At 38.4% G+C, this 19,990-nt stretch overlaps 2 protein-coding genes across 3 annotated transcripts in view; one reads left to right on the top strand and one right to left on the bottom strand.

Moving 5' to 3' along the window:
* Nucleotides 1-19,990, bottom strand: part of BRWD3 (bromodomain and WD repeat domain containing 3) — a 121,434-nt gene that overhangs the window by 17,254 nt on the left and 84,190 nt on the right. For both annotated transcript variants that reach the window (XM_060002334.1, XM_060002335.1), the window contains 9 exons: nucleotides 17,301-17,408; nucleotides 14,553-14,677; nucleotides 5,105-5,187; nucleotides 3,902-4,013; nucleotides 2,894-2,955; nucleotides 2,635-2,790; nucleotides 1,633-1,753; nucleotides 496-621; nucleotides 331-409 (listed from right to left, as the gene is read on the bottom strand). In XM_060002334.1, the coding sequence (XP_059858317.1) occupies nucleotides 331-409; nucleotides 496-621; nucleotides 1,633-1,753; nucleotides 2,635-2,790; nucleotides 2,894-2,955; nucleotides 3,902-4,013; nucleotides 5,105-5,187; nucleotides 14,553-14,677; nucleotides 17,301-17,408 (972 nt within the window). The remainder of the gene's footprint in view (nucleotides 1-330; nucleotides 410-495; nucleotides 622-1,632; nucleotides 1,754-2,634; nucleotides 2,791-2,893; nucleotides 2,956-3,901; nucleotides 4,014-5,104; nucleotides 5,188-14,552; nucleotides 14,678-17,300; nucleotides 17,409-19,990) is intronic.
* On the top strand, nucleotides 15,233-15,909 carry LOC132418552 (tubulin alpha-3 chain-like). Its single transcript, XM_060002468.1, has 2 exons — nucleotides 15,233-15,583; nucleotides 15,721-15,909. The coding sequence occupies exons 1-2, from the start codon at nucleotides 15,233-15,235 to the stop codon at nucleotides 15,907-15,909; spliced, it is 540 nt and encodes a 179-aa protein (XP_059858451.1).

The raw sequence follows: 19,990 nt of genomic DNA, 5'->3' as shown, positions 1-19,990 counted from the left end.
AGAAATCAGCTTCACTGCTTATAGTTAGTTTTTTTTTTTTTTTTTTCTGTACACGGGCCTCTCACTGTTGTGGCCTCTCCCATTGCAGAGCACAGGCTCCGGACACGCAGGCTCAGCGGCCATGGCTCATGGGCCCAGCCGCTCCACGGCATGTGGGATCCTCCCAGACCGGGGCACAAACCCGTGTCCCCTGCATCGGCAGGCGGACTCTCAACCACTGCGCCACCAGGGAAGCCCCTATAGTTAGTTTTAACACTTACATATAATACTTACTGTACTTTAAATGACAGAAAAGGAATTTATGCCTACTAATCATGCTGTGATTCTTACCTCCTCTGCATCAGTACTGTTTAGTTCTTCTGCTTTAATTTTATTATAAGTATCCAGTATATCAGTACAGCTCTGATCCCTGATAAGACAGATAAGTTAAAATACATTTCAATAAATTTTAGAAGTCAGAAGTCAGCCTCTATGGGAGATAAAACTTCTTCTTACCCAATAAAGCGAAGTAAGACATCAGTTACAATTTTGGCTGCTTTAACTATAGGACTGTCTGGCTCATTGAAAGTCCTAGCATTATGCTCAATGTAGCGTACTTCCCACATTAATGCTGATATTCTCCTATGAAAGAAAAAATACCCTGTTACTCTTGGTTGATACATTTAAAGTCTATTCTAGGATTAGACAACATAGAACAACTAGGCATTTAATCATGATATGTCAAAGGTGTTCAGATATATGTATGTGACTCAATATATGTGTGTGACTAATGTGCACTAATAAAGGTATATAGTTAGAGTATTTGAAGCACAGGCAAGAGTTCAGAACCACTGGACTATAAACTTGGATATGAAAACTTGGAAAAGAACTGACCCACGACATTGTGGGTAAATAGCGATTTGACCAAGGTCAAAGTAACAAAAACAAACAAATACTGCTTTGATAAATCAACAGAAGAATGTTTCGTTTTCAGAGAAAAGCAAAAAACAAAAAGGACAGATTTTTACCTCATTGCTTTTATGATATATATTATTGAATGAAATTATAGGTAAAGATATAAAATACACCCAACTGGTTATATTTATAACCATTTCATGGAATAATTGTGGTTAGGACACAGTAGACTCTAGGGTGAGAGAGGTACCAAAAGCTGCCCTCCACTGCCTTCCCATAATCACCCCACTCCCAACCAAAACCAAGGAAAAAATAACTTGGCTTTTTCTATACACATTTTGGGATTGGTAATTAAATCTAATTAACTGCTGCCTAATTCCCCAACAGGGGATTTAAAACATGCTCCAAGTCCCTGGAGCACCATAATCAAGATGAATCCACAAACTACTTAATCTGCTTTTAATAAGTTAAAATTAACTGTAGTTTTTGTTTCATATGTGACTTCTGCTAGTCATAATTTCCTCGCTGTCCATACCCCTTCTTAGCCTGGAAGAGTGAAAATCTACTGAATAAAGGGAAATCAGTGTTCCAAATTTTCAGGAGAAATTTTGGAGTGGGTCTTCTGAACGGTTATTTTACACTATGAAAACAAAGATCTCAGTGTATCATTATGCAAAAAGGAAAGCAAAAGATATAAAACTATACAAGCTTTTAGGAAATGATAAATATTAAACAGACCTGTAAAAGCGATTTTCAAGTCTCCGCCTGATGGTGTTGAGGTCAGTTGGATAAGCAACTACAGTACAATACAAGGGATAGGCACTGAGATCCACTGGAACAGCAAAAGGGCTGGCAAAATCTACAACATTTACAAAATAAAAAAAGACAATTATAAAGAACACTAACATTTCATGTTAACAAACAAAAACACATATAAACAAGAAGGGTGGGTGATATAATACTACATTTCTAAAATGCTGATGATTCAATTATGCAAAAACTAGACCAATACTATTATAATGTTATTCTTTTTATTTGGACATTCTATCTACGAATCAATAATGCATGATACACTGGTTCAAATCGGTAAAAACAAGACAAAATTAAAGGAGAACTGTGTTTAGCTTCAAATTTATGTCTTTTCTGGATAAATGTCAAATGTCTCGTGATATACTTCAGAAAATATAAATAGTCATGGAGTAAAATATATTATTGCACCCACTGTCTTTACCAAAATATTGATCCAAAGTTAGGCTCAGGGAATAGCTAGAGAGCCAAAATGACTCAAGAAAGTAAAAGACACCTATATGGCTGCCTTCACTATTATAGCCCAAGAACTGAAAAAGTTTGCCAGTCATTACTTTGGCCAAGCAAATAAAAATGTTATTATTAAAACTAGAATCACCATGCCTCTTGGGTTAAAAGTATACAGTGAGAGGGCTTCCCTGGTGGCGCAGTGGTTGAGAGTCCGCCTGCCGATGCAGGGGACACGGGTTCGTGCCCCGGTCCGGGAGGATCCCACATGCCGCGGAGCGGCTGGGCCCGTGAGCCATGGCTGCTGAGCCTGCGCGTCCGGAGCCTGTGCTCCGCAACGGGAGAGGCCACAACAGTGAGAGGCCCGCATACCGCAAAAAAAAAAAAAAAAAGTATACAGTGAGAAAATGCATTTCCTTTTACAGAACTTATAAGTCTGCTGGTTTTCCTTCTCATCTTCCTAACATTCTTTCACATTCACCATACCCAGGGAAAGAAGGTGGTTGATGCCCTGAATAACTCGTTCACATTCCTCATCTCTGGAATGAGCCCCCCACTCTCCTTCCTGAGGTTTGTATAGCAAAGCAGTCAATTCCTCCTGGGACACAGGAACACCAGCACCAACTTCATCTGGAAAGGCAGCTATGCATAAAGTGAAAAATAAGAAATAATTAGTTTCTAGAATCATGCTATTGCCATTTTTCTTTTAGAAAAATTATAATTCATTTTTTAAAAGCATATTTACTTCCTTCTGGAATTGGCTCCATATCCCAGGGACTCATCTTTTCTCTCTCGTTATTGTCCCAGCTATTAAAAAATAACAAGATACAAATGAGATTCCGATGACATTTTATATACTAGCATAATTTGCATTACTTCTTGGGGGTGAAATTTGTAAAGGGACAATACAGTTTCCTTGAAGTACAACTTTGCTTACACAAAGATAATAATAAGCCTCTAATAGAGAAAACATGGCCCATCAATATGAAAGAGAGTTGTAAGCTTACTCTTAGTTCTGCTGGGCTTTTTTTTTTTAATTCCAACCAAGCATACATTCAATGTTAAGCCAGGGTACAGAATAAAAAGATCTCTTTGGAAAATTCCTTTCAGGTTAAAAAAGTCGATTTAATAGATCACTTCTTTCTATGAGATAACCTAATTTATTCTAACAGGTTGAGTATTATAGCTTCTCCAAAAGTTTATTATTCCCTTTTGATCTACAATATGGAGACTAAAAGTCAATCTTCACAGAATAAACATTTGTTCTATCATTCTTGAGAAGAAAGCTTTATTTATTAGGAATCTTACAACCCTGGTATTTCATGAACAGCAAAAGTAAATTGTAGACAAACAGTACATCCAAACATAGTGCAGTCACTCCTGTCTAGAATTCATACCATTAAATAAAAGACTATGTAAATATTCAGTATTATATTCCAGGTGTAACAATTAATTTAAACACTGAATTAATTTCAGTACTCTTCATGAAATAATAATTGTAATTCTTGTCTAAAATAGAAATACTTACAAGAAAATACAGGAATAAGGGAGGCAGAAATAAGTCTTCAGTTCCTGCTTTGTGTTAGCATGCATATTGGACCAAAAGGTTTATCAACAAATTTCTTCCTTAAAGGTACTATGATTACTTCCTTACAGGTACAAGTCTTATAAGACTAGGTAAGGTAGGGTTTATAGAAAGTCCATATAGTACTACAGTATTATATCAGGTGTAAACGACCATAAATATACTTACTGAACACTGTAACACTGGAAAGAACTATCAGGATACTCTGGTTGAAAAGGCTGCTGACTCTCCACGGTCCCAAACCACCAGGCGTCATCTATTATACTGCGGAATCTATCACCTACAATGTTTTTAGAAATTCTTAAGAGTGCTCTTGAGAATAATCACTCTGTTCCCACTCTAAATTGCTAGTTTTTGTTGAATACAGAAGCAGCATTGTATCCAGCATTATTAGAAGTTTCAATCTGAGTTTTCCATATATGTGAATTTTACATTTTACCCTCTTCAAGGATTTTGATTTCCAAATGCTAATAATTATTCTGAAATAAATCACATATTACCGCATATAATTTAACTTTTATCAATTACTTGGGCTCATTAGACATACTGCTTTTTGTATTGCACATATGATACTACAGTTGTTTCTTCTATTTTTTGTTCCACCATTTTGTTTTTAAAAATCTCTTCATACTAGTTTTGTACCTTTAAATGGCTAAGGAATACAAAACCAACCATGTGGACAAAAATGTTTCTCCTACATAAGAAAGGAGAATTTAAAAGTACTAATAGCAGATAATAACATAGTGGTTGCTCTGTGTCAGGTACCATTTTATTCATATCGACCTTATAGGTATGTTCTGATGTGATTCCCATTTTACAGATAATGGAATTGAGGCAAACAGAGGTTAAAATCTTGCCCAAGATTAAACAGATAGTGAAGGGGGAGGAATAGAGGGGGAGAGAATAAGAAGGGGAAAGAGAGAAAGGGAGAAAAAGGGAGAGGGGGAGACGGAGAGAGGAGGAGGGCAGAGGGGTAGATGGAAAGAGGTAGAAGAGGAGGAAGAGGGAGAGGAAGAGGGGGTGGGGGGGCAGAGAGAAAGAGAGAGAGAGAGAGAAAGGAGAGAGAAACCCACAATCAGTAAAGGTCTTTTAAGAGCCCAAGTGTTAAGTACTCCATTTCATGGCCATTGACATTTCAAGATTTTCTTTTTAATACAGATTTGTATCCTAATAGAGTAGGTATTCACAGAAAAGGTTTTATGCCACTTACAATGTTCATAAAATCACCGAAACGTAACTGAAAAGAAAATTTTAATTTTTCTAATTTGGCTAACAGCTTTTTCAGTCTACTAATTTCTTTCTGTTAAATTGGTTTAAAAGTTACTTACTCTACTTCAAACAATAATTATTCAGTGAGAATTCTATACTTACCAATCTGCCAGTTCCTTTCTTTGGCTTCATTATAAAACTGATGTAGCACAAGGAAGTCAATGACATCTGGCATGTCATGATACCTGAGGAGAAAGTAAAGTTCATATGATTCAGTATACAGATATAACAGTATATGTTACTTTCTAAACATCCAGGAATATATGCTTAATGTGGAAGTATTGAGCAAAATGTTGCAAAACTCAACGTCCCTGTGAATGCATTTACTTAAATTAAACCCCATCTGTTTGATCTGTTTGGCTTAAATATTTAATTATGACATTATTTTTTTAATATTTGCATAAAGTAATTTATTTTCTTTATTACAGTGTATGTTTATTGGGGTTTATTTCGCTTGTTTTTATTCTCCTTTTTTTAACATCATTATTGGAGTAAAATTGCTTTACAATGGTATGTTAGTTTCTGCTTTATAACAAAGTAAATCAGTTATACATACACATATGTTCCCATATCTCTTCCCTCTTGCGTCTCCCTAACTCTCACCCTCCCTATGCCACCCCTCTAGGTGGTCACAAACCACAAAGCTGATCTCCCTGTGCTATGCAGCTGCTTCCGAATAGCAATCTATTTTACGTTTGGTAGTGTATATATGTCCATGCCACTCTCTCACTCAATCTCAGCTTACCCTTCCCCGTCCGCATATCCTCAAGTCCATTCTCTAGTAGGTCTGTGTCTTTATTCCCGGCTTACCCCTAGGTTCTTCATGATCTTTTTTTTTCTTAGATTCCATATATATGTGTTAGCATATGGTATTTGTTTTTCTCTTTCTGACTTACTTCACTCTGTATGACAGACTCTAGGTCCATCCACCTCACTACGAATAACTCAATTTCGTTTATGTTTATGGCTGAGTAATATTCCATTGCATATATGTGCCACATCTTCTTTATCCATTCATCCAATGATGGACACTTAGGTTGCTTCCATGTCCTGGCTATTGTAAATAGAGGCACAATGAACATTTTGGTACATGACTCTTTTTGAATTATGGTTTTCTCAGGGTATATGCCCAGTAGTGGGATTACGGGGTCATATGGTAGTACAATTTTTAGTATTTTAAGGAACCTCCATACTGTTATCCATAGTGTCTGTATCAATTTACATTCTCACCGCAGTGCAAGCGTGTTCCTTTTCTCCACACCCTCTCCAGCATTTATTGTTTCTAGATTTTTTGATGATGGCCATTCTGACTGGTGAGAGATGATATCTCATTGTAGTTTTGTATTTCCCTAATGATTAATGATGTTGAGCATTCTTTCATGGGTTTGTCGGCAATCTGTATATCTTCTGTGGAGAAATGTCTGTTGAAGCTTTCTGCCCATTTTTGGATTGCATTGTTTTTCTGTTATTGAGCTGCATGAGCTGCTTATAAATCTTGAAGATTAATCCTTTGTCAGTTGCATCATCTGCAAATATTTTCTCCCATTCTGAGGGTTGTCTTTTGGTCTTATTTATGGTTTCCTTTGCTGTGTAAAAGCTTTGAAGTTTCATTAGGTCCCATTTGTTTACTTTGGTTTTTATTTCCATTTCTCTAGGAGGTGGGTCAAAAAGGATCTTGCTGTGAGTTATGTCATAGAGTGTTCTGCTTATGTTTTCCTCTAAGAGTTAGAGAGTGTCTGGCCTTACATTTGAGTCTTTAATCCATTTTGAGTTTATTTTTGTGTATGGTGTTAGGGAGTGTTCTACTTTCATACTTTTACATGTAACTCTACAGTTTTCTCCGTATCACTTATTGAAGAGGCTGTCTTTTCTCCACTAGTATATTCTTGCCTCCTTTATCAAAGATAAGGTGACCATATGTGCATGGGTTTATCTCTGGGCTTTCTATCCTGTTCCATTGATCTATATTTCTGTTTTTGTGCCAGTACCATACGGTCTTGATTACAGTAGCTTTGAAGTATAGTCTGAAGTCAGGTAGCCTGATTCCTCCAGCTCCGTTTTTCGTTCTCAAGATTGCTTTAGCTATTCGGGGTCGTCTGTGCTTCCATACAAATTGTGAAACTTTTTGTTCTAGTTCTGTGAAAAATGCCAGTGGTACTTTAATAGGGATTGCATTGAATCCGTAGATTGCTTTGGGTAGTAGAGTCATTTTCACAATGTTGATTTTTCCAATTAAAGAACATGGTATATCTCTCCATCTATTTGTATCATCTTTCATTTCTTTCATCAGTGTCTTATAATTTTCTACATACAGGGCTATTGTCTCCTTAGGTAGGTTTATTCCTAGATATTTTATTCTTTTTGTTGCTATGGTAAATGGGAGTGTTTTCTTAATTTCATTTTCATATTTTTCATCATTAGGGTATAGGAATGCCATAGATTTCTGTGCATTAATTTTGTATACTGCTACTTTACCAAATTCATTGATTAGTTCTAGTAGTTTTCCGGTAGCCTGTTTAGGATTCTCTATGTAGGGTATTATGTCATCTGCAAACAGTGACAGCTTTACTTCTTCTTTTCCAATTTGGATTCTTTTATTTCTTTTTCTTCTCTGATTGCTGTGGCTAAAACTTCCAAAACTATGTTGAATAATAGTGGTGAGAGTGGGCAACCTTGTCTTGTTCCTGATCTTAGTGGAAAAGGTTTCAGTTTTTTACCATTGTGGACAATGTTGGCTGTGGGTTTTTCATATATGGCCTTCATTATGGTGAGGAAAGTTTCCTCTATGCCTACTTTCTCCAGGGTTTTTATCATAAATTTGGTGGTGAATTTTGTCGAAAGCTTTCTCTGCATCTATTGAGAAGATCATATGGATTTTCTCCTTCAATTTGTTAATATGGTGTATCACATTGATTGATTTGTGTATATTGAGAATTCTTGCACTCCTGGAATAAATCCAACTTGATCATGGTGTATGATCCTTTTAATGTGCTGTTGGATTCTGTTTGCTAGTATTTTGTTGAGGATGTTTGCATCTATGTTCAACAGTGATATTGGCCTGTTCTTTTCTTTCTTTGTGACATCTTTGTCTGGTTTTGGTATCAGGGTGATGGTGGCCTCATAGAATGAGTTTGGGAGTGTTCCTCCCTCTGCTATATTTTGGAAGAGTTTGAGAAGGATAGGTGTTAGCTCTTCTCTAAATGTTTGATAGAATTTGCCTGTGAAGCCATCTGGTCCTGGGCTTGGGTTTGTTGGAAGATTTTTAATCACAGTTTCAATTTTAGTGCTTGTGATTGGTCTGTTCATATTTTCTATTTCTTCCTGGTTCCGTCTTGGCAGGTTGTGCATTTCTAAGAATTTGTCCATTTCTTCCAGGTTGTCCATTATATTGGCATAGAGTTGTTTGTAGTAATCTCACATGATCCTTTGTATTTGTGCAGTGTCAATTGTTACTTCTCCTTTTTCATTGCTAATTCTATGTCCTGCCACTCCCTTCTGGCTTGCAGAGTTTCTGCTGAAAGATCAGCTGTTATCCTTATGGGGATTCCCTTGTGTGTTATTTGTTGTTTTTCCTTTGCTGCTTTTAATATGTTTTCTTTGTATTTAATTTTTGATACTTTGATTAATATGTGTCTTGGCATGTTTCTCCTTGGATTTATCCTGTATGGGACTCTCTGTGCTTCTTGGACTTGATTGACTATTTCCTTTCCCATATTAGGGAAGTTTTCAACTGTAATCTCTTCAAATATTTTCTCAGTCTCTTTCGTTTTCTTTTCTTCTTCTGGGACCCCTATAATTCGAATATTGGTGTATTTAATGTTGTCCCACAGCTCTCTGAAACTGTCCTCAGTTCTTTTCATTGTTTTTTTCTTTATTCTGCTCTGCAGTAGTTATTTCCACTATTTTGTCTTCCAGGTCACTTATCCGTTCTTCTGTCTCAGTTATTCTGCTATTGATTCCTTCTAGAGTATTTTTAATTTCATTTATTTTGTTGTTCATCATTGCTTGTTTCATCTTTAGTTCTTCTAGGTCCTTGTTAAATGTTTCTTGCATTTTCTCTATTCTACTTCCAAGATTTTGGATATCTTTACTATCATTATTCTGAATTCTTTTTCAGGTAGACTGCCTATTTCCTCTTCATTTGTTAGGTCTGGGTTTTTTTTTACCTTGCTCCTTCATCTGCTGTGTTTTTCTGTCTTCTCATTTTGCTTATCTTACTGTGTTTGGGGTCTCCTTTTTGCAGGCTGTAGGTTCGTAGTTCCCGTTGTTTTTGGTGTCTGTCCCCAGTGGCTAAGTTTGGTTCGGTGGGTTGTGTAGGCTTCCTAGTGGAGGGGACTAGTGCCTATGCTCTCATGGATGTGGCTGTATCTAGTCTTTCTGGTGGGCTGGTCCACGTCTGGTGGTGTGTTTTGGGGTGTCTGTGGCCTTATTATGATTTTAGGCAGCCCCTCTGCTAATGGGTGGGGTTGTGTTCCTGTCTTGCTAGTTGTTTGGCATAGGGTGTCCAGACTGTAGCTTGCTGGTCGTTGAGTGAAGCTGGGTCTTGGTGTTGAGATTTAGGTCTCTGGGAAATTTTCGCCATTTGATGTTACATGGAGTTGAGAGGTCTCTTGTGGACCAGTGTTCTGAAGTTGGCTCTCCCACCTCAGAGGCACAGCACTGAATCCTGGCTGGAGCACTAAGAGCCTTCATCCACATGGCTCAGAATAAAAGGGATAAAAAATAGAAAGAGGATAAAATAAAATAAAATAAAGTAAGATAAAAATTTTAAAAGTTATTAAAATAAAAATTATTAAGAAAAAAAATTTTAAGTAAAAAAAAAAAAAAAACAGAAAAACGGATGGACAGAACCCTAGGGCAAATGGTGAAAGCAAAGCTATACAGACAAAGTATCACAGAGAAGCATACACATACACACTCACAAAAAGAGGAAAAGAGGGAAAAATTATATATCTTGCTCCCAGAGTCCACCTCCTTAATTTGGGATGACTCGTTGTCTATTCAGGTATTCCACAGATGCAGGGTACATCAAGTTGATTGTGGAGATTTAATCCACTGTTCCTGAGGCTGCTGGGAGGGATTTCCCTTTCTCTTCTTTGTTCACACAGCTCCTGGGGTTCAGCTCTGGATGTGGACTTGCCTCTGCATGTCGGTCGCATCTGTTCTTCGCTCAGACAGGACGGGGTTAAAGGAGCAGCTGATTCGGGGGCTCTGGCTCACTCAGGCCGGGGGGAGGGAGGGGTATGGATGTGGGGCGAACCTGCAGAAGGAGAGGGTGGCATGACGTTGCAGCATCCTGAGGTGCGCCCTGTGTTCTCCCAGGGAAGTTGTCCCTGGATCACGGGACCCTGGCAGTAGCGGGCTGCACATCCTCCTGGGAAGGGAGGTGTGGATAGTGACCTGTGCTTGCACACAGGTTTCTTGGTGGCGGCAGCAGCAGCCTTAGCGTCTCATGCCCGTCGCTGGGGTCCGCACTGACAGCCGCAGCTTGCGCCCATCTCTGGAGCTCCTTTAAGCAGCACTCTTAATCCCCTCTCCTCGTGCACCAGGAAACAAAGAGGGAGGAAAAAGTCTCTTGCCTCTTCGGCAGGTCCAGACATTTTGCCAGACCCCCTCCCGGCTACCTGTGGTGCACTAATCCCTTCAGGCTGTGTACACGCCGCCAACCCCAGTCCTCTCCCTGCGCTCCCACCGAAGCCCGAGCCTCAGCTCCCAGCCCTGCCCGCCCCGGCGGGTGAGCAGACAAGCCTCTTGGGCTGGTGAGTGCTGGTCGGCACCAATCCTCTGTGCGGGAATCTCTCCGCTTTGCCCTCCGCACCCCTGTGGCTGCACTCTCCTCTGCGGCTCCAAAGCTCCCCCCCTCTGCCACCTGCAGTCTCCGCCCACGAGGGGGCTTCCTAGTGTGTGGTAACCTTTCCTCCTTCACAGCTCCCTCCCACTGGTGCAGGTCCCGTCCGTATTCTTTTGTCTCTGTTTATTCTTTTTTCTTTTGCCCTACCCATGTACGTGGGGAGTTTCTTGCCTTTTGGGAGGTCTGAAGTCTTATGCCATCGTTCAGTGGGTGTTCTATAGGAGCAGTTCCACGTGTAGATGTATTTCTGATGTACCTGTGTGGAGCAAGGTGATCTCCGCATCTTACTCTTCCGCCATCTTCCTCAACTTTCCCTTATGACATTATTTATATCACTAACTATATTATTTATTTATTTATTTATTTATTTATTTATTATGTATTTATTTTTGGCTGCCTTGGGTCTTTGTTGCTGCGTGTGGGCTTTCTCTAGTTGCGGTGAGCAGGGGCTACTCCTCAATGTGGTGTGCGGGTTTCTCATTGTTGTGGCCTTTCTTGTTGGGGAGCACAGGCTCTAGGCCCGTGGGCTTCAGTAGTTGTGGCATGCAGGTTCAGTAGTTGTGGCTCACGGGCTCTACAGTGCAGGGTCAGTAGTTGTGGCGCACGGGCTTAGTTGCTCCACGGCATGTGGGATCTTCCTGGGCCAGGGCTGGAACCCATGTCCCCTGCATTGGCAGGTGGATTCTTAACCACTGTGCCATCAGGGAAGCCCTATATCACTAGCTATATTATTTTTATCCTGTCTATTTTATAAGATTGTTGTTTCTTACATTACCCAGTTATGTAACCAGGTCTTCAACAAAACTAATGATGCTTCAATGTCTTGAGGCAATTGATCACATACATAGTTCCATATAAATTAATTGTAATAGCGCAACTCTAGATATGGGAAGAAGCAACACGGGAGGATATTTCCTGGATTATAAGAGTCTAGTAAAACAAATGATGCTGAGCCTAATCCAGAAATAGCACATTGAGTGGCCTACCAACAAAGTCCTTGCTTGACCTAAGAATAAGCCTTCATAATGCCATGGGACAAATGGGTCATGACATTCTTCCCAAACCTTAGATGAATTTATGACCAACGGGGGTTACTGTAAACAGAAATATGTTGCCTGTGATTCCAGTTCTACAAGGATCAAGTCATTAGCCACTGTAGTTGCTGACCTACAGCACACCCTGAAAGGAATTCAAGATGAAACATTCTGTGTTTTGGATATATGGGCCCCTAGATAGTTAAGATGCATATGTAATGAAGAACTTCAGCGACCCCAGATTCTTGCATCTTCCCATATATAGAAAAGCACTAAAACCATTAACTGAGATATCGGATCCTTGTGACTAGCAATAACTAGCAGGATGTATGCTTGACAACAGGTATTTCCCAGCCCCCCAAAAATCATATATACGCTGGCTCATTCCTTCCTAACTCTTGAGAGCAGTTTGTCAGAGCTATCTTAGAGGCTGTCTCCTAGACTATAGTCCTCAGTGAGTCCCCAAATAAAACTGAAACCCACAACTCTAACACTGTACATTTTTCAGTTGATATATATATATATATATATATATATAGAGAGAGAGAGAGAGAGAGAGAGAGAGAGAGAGAGAGAGAGACAGAGAGAGAGACAGAGAGAGAGGAAGAGAGAGAGAGAGAGAGAGAGAGAGAGCTATTAAGTGGAGAAACAAAGCAAGAATTATACAAAGCAAGAATTAAATATTAAACCTTGGTACTGGCACAAAAACAGAAAGATAGATCAATGGAACAGGATAGAAAGCCCAGAGATAAAACCATGCACATATGGACACCTTATCTTTGATAAAGGTGGCAGGAATGTACAGTGGAGAAAGGACAGCCTCTTCAATAAGTAGTGCTGGGAAAACTGGACAGATACATGTAAAAGTATGAGATTAGATCACTCCCTAACACCATACACAAAAATAAGCTCAAAATGGATTAAAGACCTAAATGTAAGGCCAGAAACTATCAAACTCTTAGAGGAAAACATAGGCAGAACACTCTATGACATCAATCACAGCAAGATCCTTTCTGACCCACCTCCTACAGTAATGGAAATAAAAACAAAAATAAACAAATGGGACCTAATGAAACTTCAAAGCTTTTGCACAGCAAAGGAAACCATAAACAAGACCAAAAGACAACCCTCAGAATGGGAGAAAATATTTGCAAATGAAGCAACCGACAAAGGATTAATCTCCAAAATTTACAAGCAGCTCATGCAGCTCAATAACAAAAAAACAAACAACCCAATCCAAAAATGGGCAGAAGACCTAAATAGACATTTCTCCAAAGAAGATATACAGACTGCCAACAAACACATGAAAGAATGCTCAACATCATTAATCATTAGAGAAATGCAAATCAAAACTACAATGAGATATCATCTCACACCAGTCAGAATGGCCATCATCAAAAAATCTAGAAACAATAAATGCTGGAGAGGGTGCGGAGAAAAGGGAACACTCTTGCACTGCTGGTGGGAATGTGAATTGGTGCAGCCACTATGGAGAACAGTATGGAGGTTCCTTAAAAATCTACAAATAGAACTACCATATGACCCAGCAATCCCACTACTGGGCATATACCCTGAGAAAACCAAAATTCAAAAAGAGTCATGTACCAAAATGTTCATTGCAGCTCTATTTACAATAGGCTGGAGATGGAAACAACCTAAGTGCCCATCATCGGATGAATGGATAAAGAAGATGTGGCACATATATACAATGGAATATTACTCAGCAATAAAAGGAAACGAAATTGAGCTATTTGTAATGAGGTGGATAGATCTAGAGTCTGTCATACAGAGTAAAGTAAGTCAGAAAGAGAGAGACAAATACCGTATGCTAACACATATATATGGAATTTAAGAAAAAAAATGTCATGAAGAACCTAGGGGTAAGGCAGGAATTAAGACACAGACCTACTAGAGAACGGACTTGAGGTTATGGGGAGGGGGAAGGGTGAGCTGTGACAGGGCGACAGAGAGTCATGGACATACACACACTAACAAACGTAGTAAGGTAGATAGCTAGTGGGAAGCAGCCGCATGGCACAGGGATATTGGCTCGGTGCTTTGTGACAGCCTGGAGGGGTGGGATGGGGAGGGTGGGAGGGAGGGAGACGCAAGAGGGAAGACATATGGGAACATATGTATATGTATAAGTGATTCACTTTGTTATAAAGCAGAAACTAACACACCATTGTAAAGCAATTATACCCCAATAAAGAGGTTAAAAAAAAAAGAACTATTAGAAAGCTATGTCAGAAAAGTCTCTTCTGCAATATCTATTGTTCAATAGTAAGTAATCCTTTCAAAGTATTAATATGGGTTTTATTTTATATAGTTAAGATTCTAATATTGTTTAAATACTAATATTTTACTAGTTATGGTTTTATAACTAAGTCTGCATTTAGATACTTAATGATTTGTTAAATATGGTTTCATATTTCTGAATATGAAAATCTTTAATATTGATCATTTTTGTGTATACTTTTAATAAAACATGCAACATATATTATTAAAAAACATTAAACCTTGGTCCTTAAACTCTAAAGCCTGTAGTGCTGTCATGTTTTCTTTCCCATTAAGACTTGTACTCTGCAGAATACATCATAGGGATTAAAATACACACACACACACACACACACACACACACACATGATCCAAGATAGATACTCACTTAATGGAAAAAGATTCTCCAGTCATTTTGCCTGAAATGGGGTCCAGAAATGCAAGCTTCAAGCAGCACAGTGTAGGTGGTCCAACCTCATATTTGATTCCTACAATCTTAACAAATTCTTGTTCCTATTCATGAGAATAACAATAAATTATTACTTTCAATATAAATAATTGCCTAACATTTGCATATTATTTCATTATTATTTGAACAATTTAAAAATTATCTGAAACAACTTTGTAAATCAACTATACTCCAATAAAACTTTAAAAATAAAAAAAATAAAAATTATCCTAATACCCACCAGATACTAGGCACTCCACTAAGTGTTAAAGGTAAGAAGACATGGCTCTTGACCCCTTAATAGCAATTTGTAGTTTAGTGCAGGGCTATAAACCAATGATAAACAGCAGAATCCCCTTGGGAACATTTTTAAAATTCATGTTCCTAAACCCTACTACTATGGAATTGAGTTCACTATGTCTGGGGTAGAGCTCAGTCATATATATTTTGAAAAAACTCCCCAGGTTTTTCTCTGGGGAGTTAAGAATTGCTCTGCTGGTTAAGAATCACTCCTCTTGTCACTACTTCTCTCCTGAACTCCTTGATAGTCTGTCAGTGGGAGATCTTTGTGGCCGTCTTCTCGCCTCCTCCAACCCCACAGAACCCTACAAGTCTCAGTCATGCGTGAGTGCATCTCCATCCATGTTGGCCAGGCTGGTGTCCAGATCAGCAATTTCTGCTGGGAGCTCTACTGCCTGGAACATGGCATCCAGCCTGATTACCAGATGCCAAGTGACAAGCCCATTGGGGGAGGAGATGACTCCTTCAACACCTTCTTCAGTGAGACAGGTGCTGGCAAGCATGTGCCCAGGACAGCGTTTGTAGACCTGGAACCCACAATCACTGATGAAGTTCACACTGGCACCTACCACCAGCTCTTCCACCCTGAGAAGATCGTCACAGGCAAGGAAGATGCTGCCAATAACTATTTCCATGGTCATTACACCATTGGCAAGGAGATCATTGACCTTGTCTTGGACCAAATTCGGAAACTGGCTGACCAGTGCACAGGCCTTCAGGGCTTCCTGGTTTTCCACAGCTTTGTTGGGGAACTGGTTCTGGGTTCACCTCCCTGCTGATGGAACGTCTCTCTGTCGACTATGGCAAGAAGGCTCACCTGGACCACAAGTTTGACCTGATGTATGTCAAGAGTGCCTTTGTTCACTGGTACGTGGGTGAGGGCATGGAGGAAAGAGAGTTTTCTGAGGCCTGTGAGGACATGGCTGCCCTTGAGAAGGAGTATGAGGAGGCTGGAGCGGATAGTGCTGAGGGAGAGGATGAGGGTAAAGAGTATTAACCTGTCTGCTGCAATTTTACACCCTTGTCTTGAGACTGTCTTATTTGTGTTCTGTGGAGCTGCCCATTGTGGCCCTATCTTGTCAATAAAAGTGATATTTCGATTTAAAAAAAGAAAATAATCACTCCTCTAGCAGAAATACAGTTTGTAAGTAGGCAGGTGGACATGTTATGTATATGTTTGGGAAAAGGACTTACATTTATGAGTGCCTACAATATTATTTTATAATACCATCCTTATACATTGTTATTAGTCACACTTAACAGATGACAAAACTGAGCCTCATGGGTACAGTGACTTGTTTCAAGTTATACACTAGTATATAGCAGAGCTGGGATTGAAATTCAGGTCTTATTCCAAAGTCCAGGCTCTTATACCACATATATGCTGCCTCCTAAAATTTCCTATAACCACAGGGTTAGAATTTAAAGTAGGAAATCATATGGTTTATTTATTCCTTTGATCCTAAAAAAAAAAAACAAGAACAAAAACCTCAATTTTCACCTGATTCAGAACAGATGGTAGCATTCCTGTTTCCCAGGAGATGATTATGTAAAGCTCACTTGATAAGAAATTTTAGCACCTTACAACCTTAATACAATTTTTATGTTTCAATTCTTTATTTAAATAAATATATACATTCTCTCTTGCATCCTTCCTTTTAAGCATCATTACACAACAACTCTTCATTTACCTGGAAAACTATCGTAAAATTGCCCTTTACTCTCTTGCTCTCAGAGTTGAAAAAACAAAATGACAAAAACAAATGTAAACCTAAGTAGAAATGATGGTGTATGTATCTCTGTGTTTCTTTGTCTGTATTTATATAAGTATGAATGAATGAATGAATATGTATTTACAGTGAGAAAATCCTTCTCTAAAAAATAAACATATCTGTTTTATTCAGTGACATGTAGCTACATAGGTACTATATCAAAAGAAATAATAAATAAAGCACCACAAAGTCATGAGTTTCTTAGGATTTATGATATTTACTATATCCTAAATTTGCCAGAATCTCAAGGGTGTTTGTGGTCCACACATGCAGTCACAGTTTATAGAGCTTCTAGAACGTTCAAAGATGCTGAGGAAAATATCCACACCATGGAACTACTGCTTTGCTCCAATTATATCAATAGAATGGTATACACTACAGGACCTGAAGCTTGCAGGAAATTAGGTCAAATAATCAAGACAACAGGTGGCATACAAATTTCGGGAACCATAAAATGTGACCCATAACACTCAGCTGTACAAGAGTATGGTACATCACTTTATCCTGGATGCACAATCAACAGTGAAATATCCAGAAACTGAGAATAAGCCTACAGGCTAATAACTTAATTCCCAAGATACTTCAATTGCATAGATTATTAATTTGGTGAACTTACCCTGAGATCCATTTTATTCCATGGCTGTTTTTGTAGGTTAACGCTGTATATTTTTGATTTTCTTACAGCCCGTATATAAGCTTCATGTCCTTGCCTAAAATATATAAGCTAAAAAAAAACATGAGGTATTAAACAGCAGCATCCCATTTAACACCACTATACTTCCCAATATATTCCTACAAATGTCCTCTTCTGTTTACAAAGAATATAAATAATCATAATTTTGAAAAAATTTATACAATAAAGGTACTTATAATCAAATAATGTTCATTCAGTACTCATGCCTATGTAGCCCTGTACTAAATATTGCAAAATAAAAACACACACAGTCCTTCTTCTCCCTAGCACCTTCATAAATTTCTGAAGAAACAGACTAATGACAAATGTACACAAAAGTGGTCACATTTTAAAGTAATATATTTCAATCTGTAATTGACATTCTAAAGCATCAACATTTTAATAGCCTACACATTATATATATATATATATATATATATATATATATATTTCTAACCACAGGCTACTAAATACAGTAATTTCTAGACAGATTAAAATTTTTCTTTTGTAAGAAATAATATCAGAACTAGCATGGTATGGAAGGAAAATGAATCCAAGTGCTTGATAAAACTGTTCACCTCTTTAAGACAGCATTCACTACCATATTCTGATTCATTAAAAAAAGTTTCTTTCCCACAATAATTTTTTTTTTTGTCCTCATACCATACTGACAGGTTCAAATCACCTCGCAACCACAAAAATCTTAGCCTCCTTTAAGGCTCAGAATACTGAATCTGATTAAACAATCAGCAAACATTTCCAAAGTGAATGCCAACCCTGGATACAGCTTATTGTCCCAAGTCTGTGCCCACCAGGGTAGAACAATGCCAGTGCAAATGGCCTTGCAGTAATGTTCCCTAAATATCCCTGGGTGCACTCTGTACCTGAGAAGCTTAAGATCAGGTTGCAAGTAGAATATGTAAGTAATGCCACCCTTCTTGTACACGTAGCTTCTTCCAAACAGCAGGCCTACTTTGTAGGCGTTTTTCCCACTCTGCTTCCTTTATTTATTATTAATCCAAACACCCCACAATCATTACACAAAGGCAACCATAGGGACAGGGAAGAAGTCAGGAGACCTGACTGCTGTTGGTGCTACCCTTACAGGCCATGTGACTCTGGCCTTCGACATGCTCACCTGTCAAATGAAGAGGACACTCTGCTGGCAGAGGTGTTTGAAAGATTAATAACAATAACAAAAGACAGACAGACTAGCATGCCTCAGGTACTATCCTAAGTGCCCTACAAATATCCTTTAATTTAATCCTTCCCAGAGCCCTATAAGGTAGATACCTTTATCCCCACTGTACAGTTGATGAAACTAGGGCACAGAGAAGTAATTTGTCAAAATCTTATTAGGTTTCATGCACTCCAATGTCCATTGCAGCACTATTTACAATAGCCAGAAGCAACACTGAAGCAACCTAAATGTTCAACAGAGGAATGGATGAAGAAGGTGTGGTACATATATATAATGGAATATTACTCAGCCATAAAAAAAATGAAATTGAGTTATTTGTAGTGAAGTGGATGGACCTAGAGTCAATAAAAAAGAACAAAGTAATGCCATTTGCAGCAACATGGATGGACCTAGATTTGTCATACTGAATGAAGTCAGAAAGGGAAAAACAAATATCATTATGATACCACTTATATGTGGAATCGAATAAAAAAGGGTACAAATGAACTTATTTACAAAATAGAAGTAGAGTCACGGATGTAGAAAACAAACTTATGGTTATCAGGGAATAAGGGGGAAAGGAATAAATTAGGAGATTGGGATTGACATATACCCACTACTATACATAAAATAGATAACTAATAAGAACCTTCTGTATAGCACAGGTAACTCTACTCAGTACTCTGTAATGGCATATATGGGAAAAGAATCAAAAAAGAAAAAAAGGGCTTCCCTGGTGGCGCAGTGGTTGAGAGTCCGCCTGCTGATGCAGGGGACACGGGTTCGTGCCCCGGTCCGGGAGGATCCCACATGCCGCGGAGCGGCTGGGCCCGTGAGCCATGGCCACTGGGCCTGCGCGTCCAGAGCCTGTGCTCCGCGACGGGAGAGGCCACAGCAGTGAGAGGCCCACGTACCACAAAAAAAAAGAAAAAAAAAAAGAGTGGATATATGTATATGTATAACTGACTCACTTTGCTGTACACCTGAAACTAACACAACATTGTAAATCAACTATACTCCAATAAAAATTTTTAAAAAAAGAAAAAAAAAACTTATGTTTCCTATAATATTTTTAAAGGGGTGGTAGAGATAAATAGAAGAAAGTAATGTAAAAAATACCATACTATGGAGATTTTAAAAATACACTGACATATTCTACCAATCAACACTAAGTCAGAATTTCTAATAGTTAAAAATACAAGTAAAAATTTTTTAAACGTTTAAATATTAGTATATAAACACAACTGTAGTGGTAAAAAAATGTCATTACCATGCTTACCAATAACATGATAAGCATGTTATTCAGATATCCTTTATTATATATTTATTCCTGTACTCAACAAATATTGATCAAATATATATGTACAAGGCACTGGGTTCTATGGTAAGACATCAAAATAAAATCCTTTCCCTCAAGGATATGGACAGACATGTAGATGTATGAGTATGATAC

The sequence above is a fragment of the Delphinus delphis genome, chromosome X, assembly GCF_949987515.2.
Source record: "Delphinus delphis chromosome X, mDelDel1.2, whole genome shotgun sequence".
In the NCBI taxonomy this organism is placed as follows: Eukaryota; Metazoa; Chordata; class Mammalia; order Artiodactyla; family Delphinidae; genus Delphinus; species Delphinus delphis.
The sequence above is the reverse complement of the archived record's forward strand: the minus strand, read 5'-3'. Positions and strand labels throughout refer to the sequence as shown.

Excerpts from the sequence above, each read along its gene's own strand:
- LOC132418552 (XM_060002468.1), top strand. The coding sequence starts at position 15,233 with ATGCGTGAGTGCATCTCCATCCATGTTGGCCAGGCTGGTGTCCAGATC. Across the intron at positions 15,584-15,720 it reads GCAAGGAGATCATTGACCTT|AAGGCTCACCTGGACCACAA; the intron begins GTCTTGGACCAA and ends GACTATGGCAAG.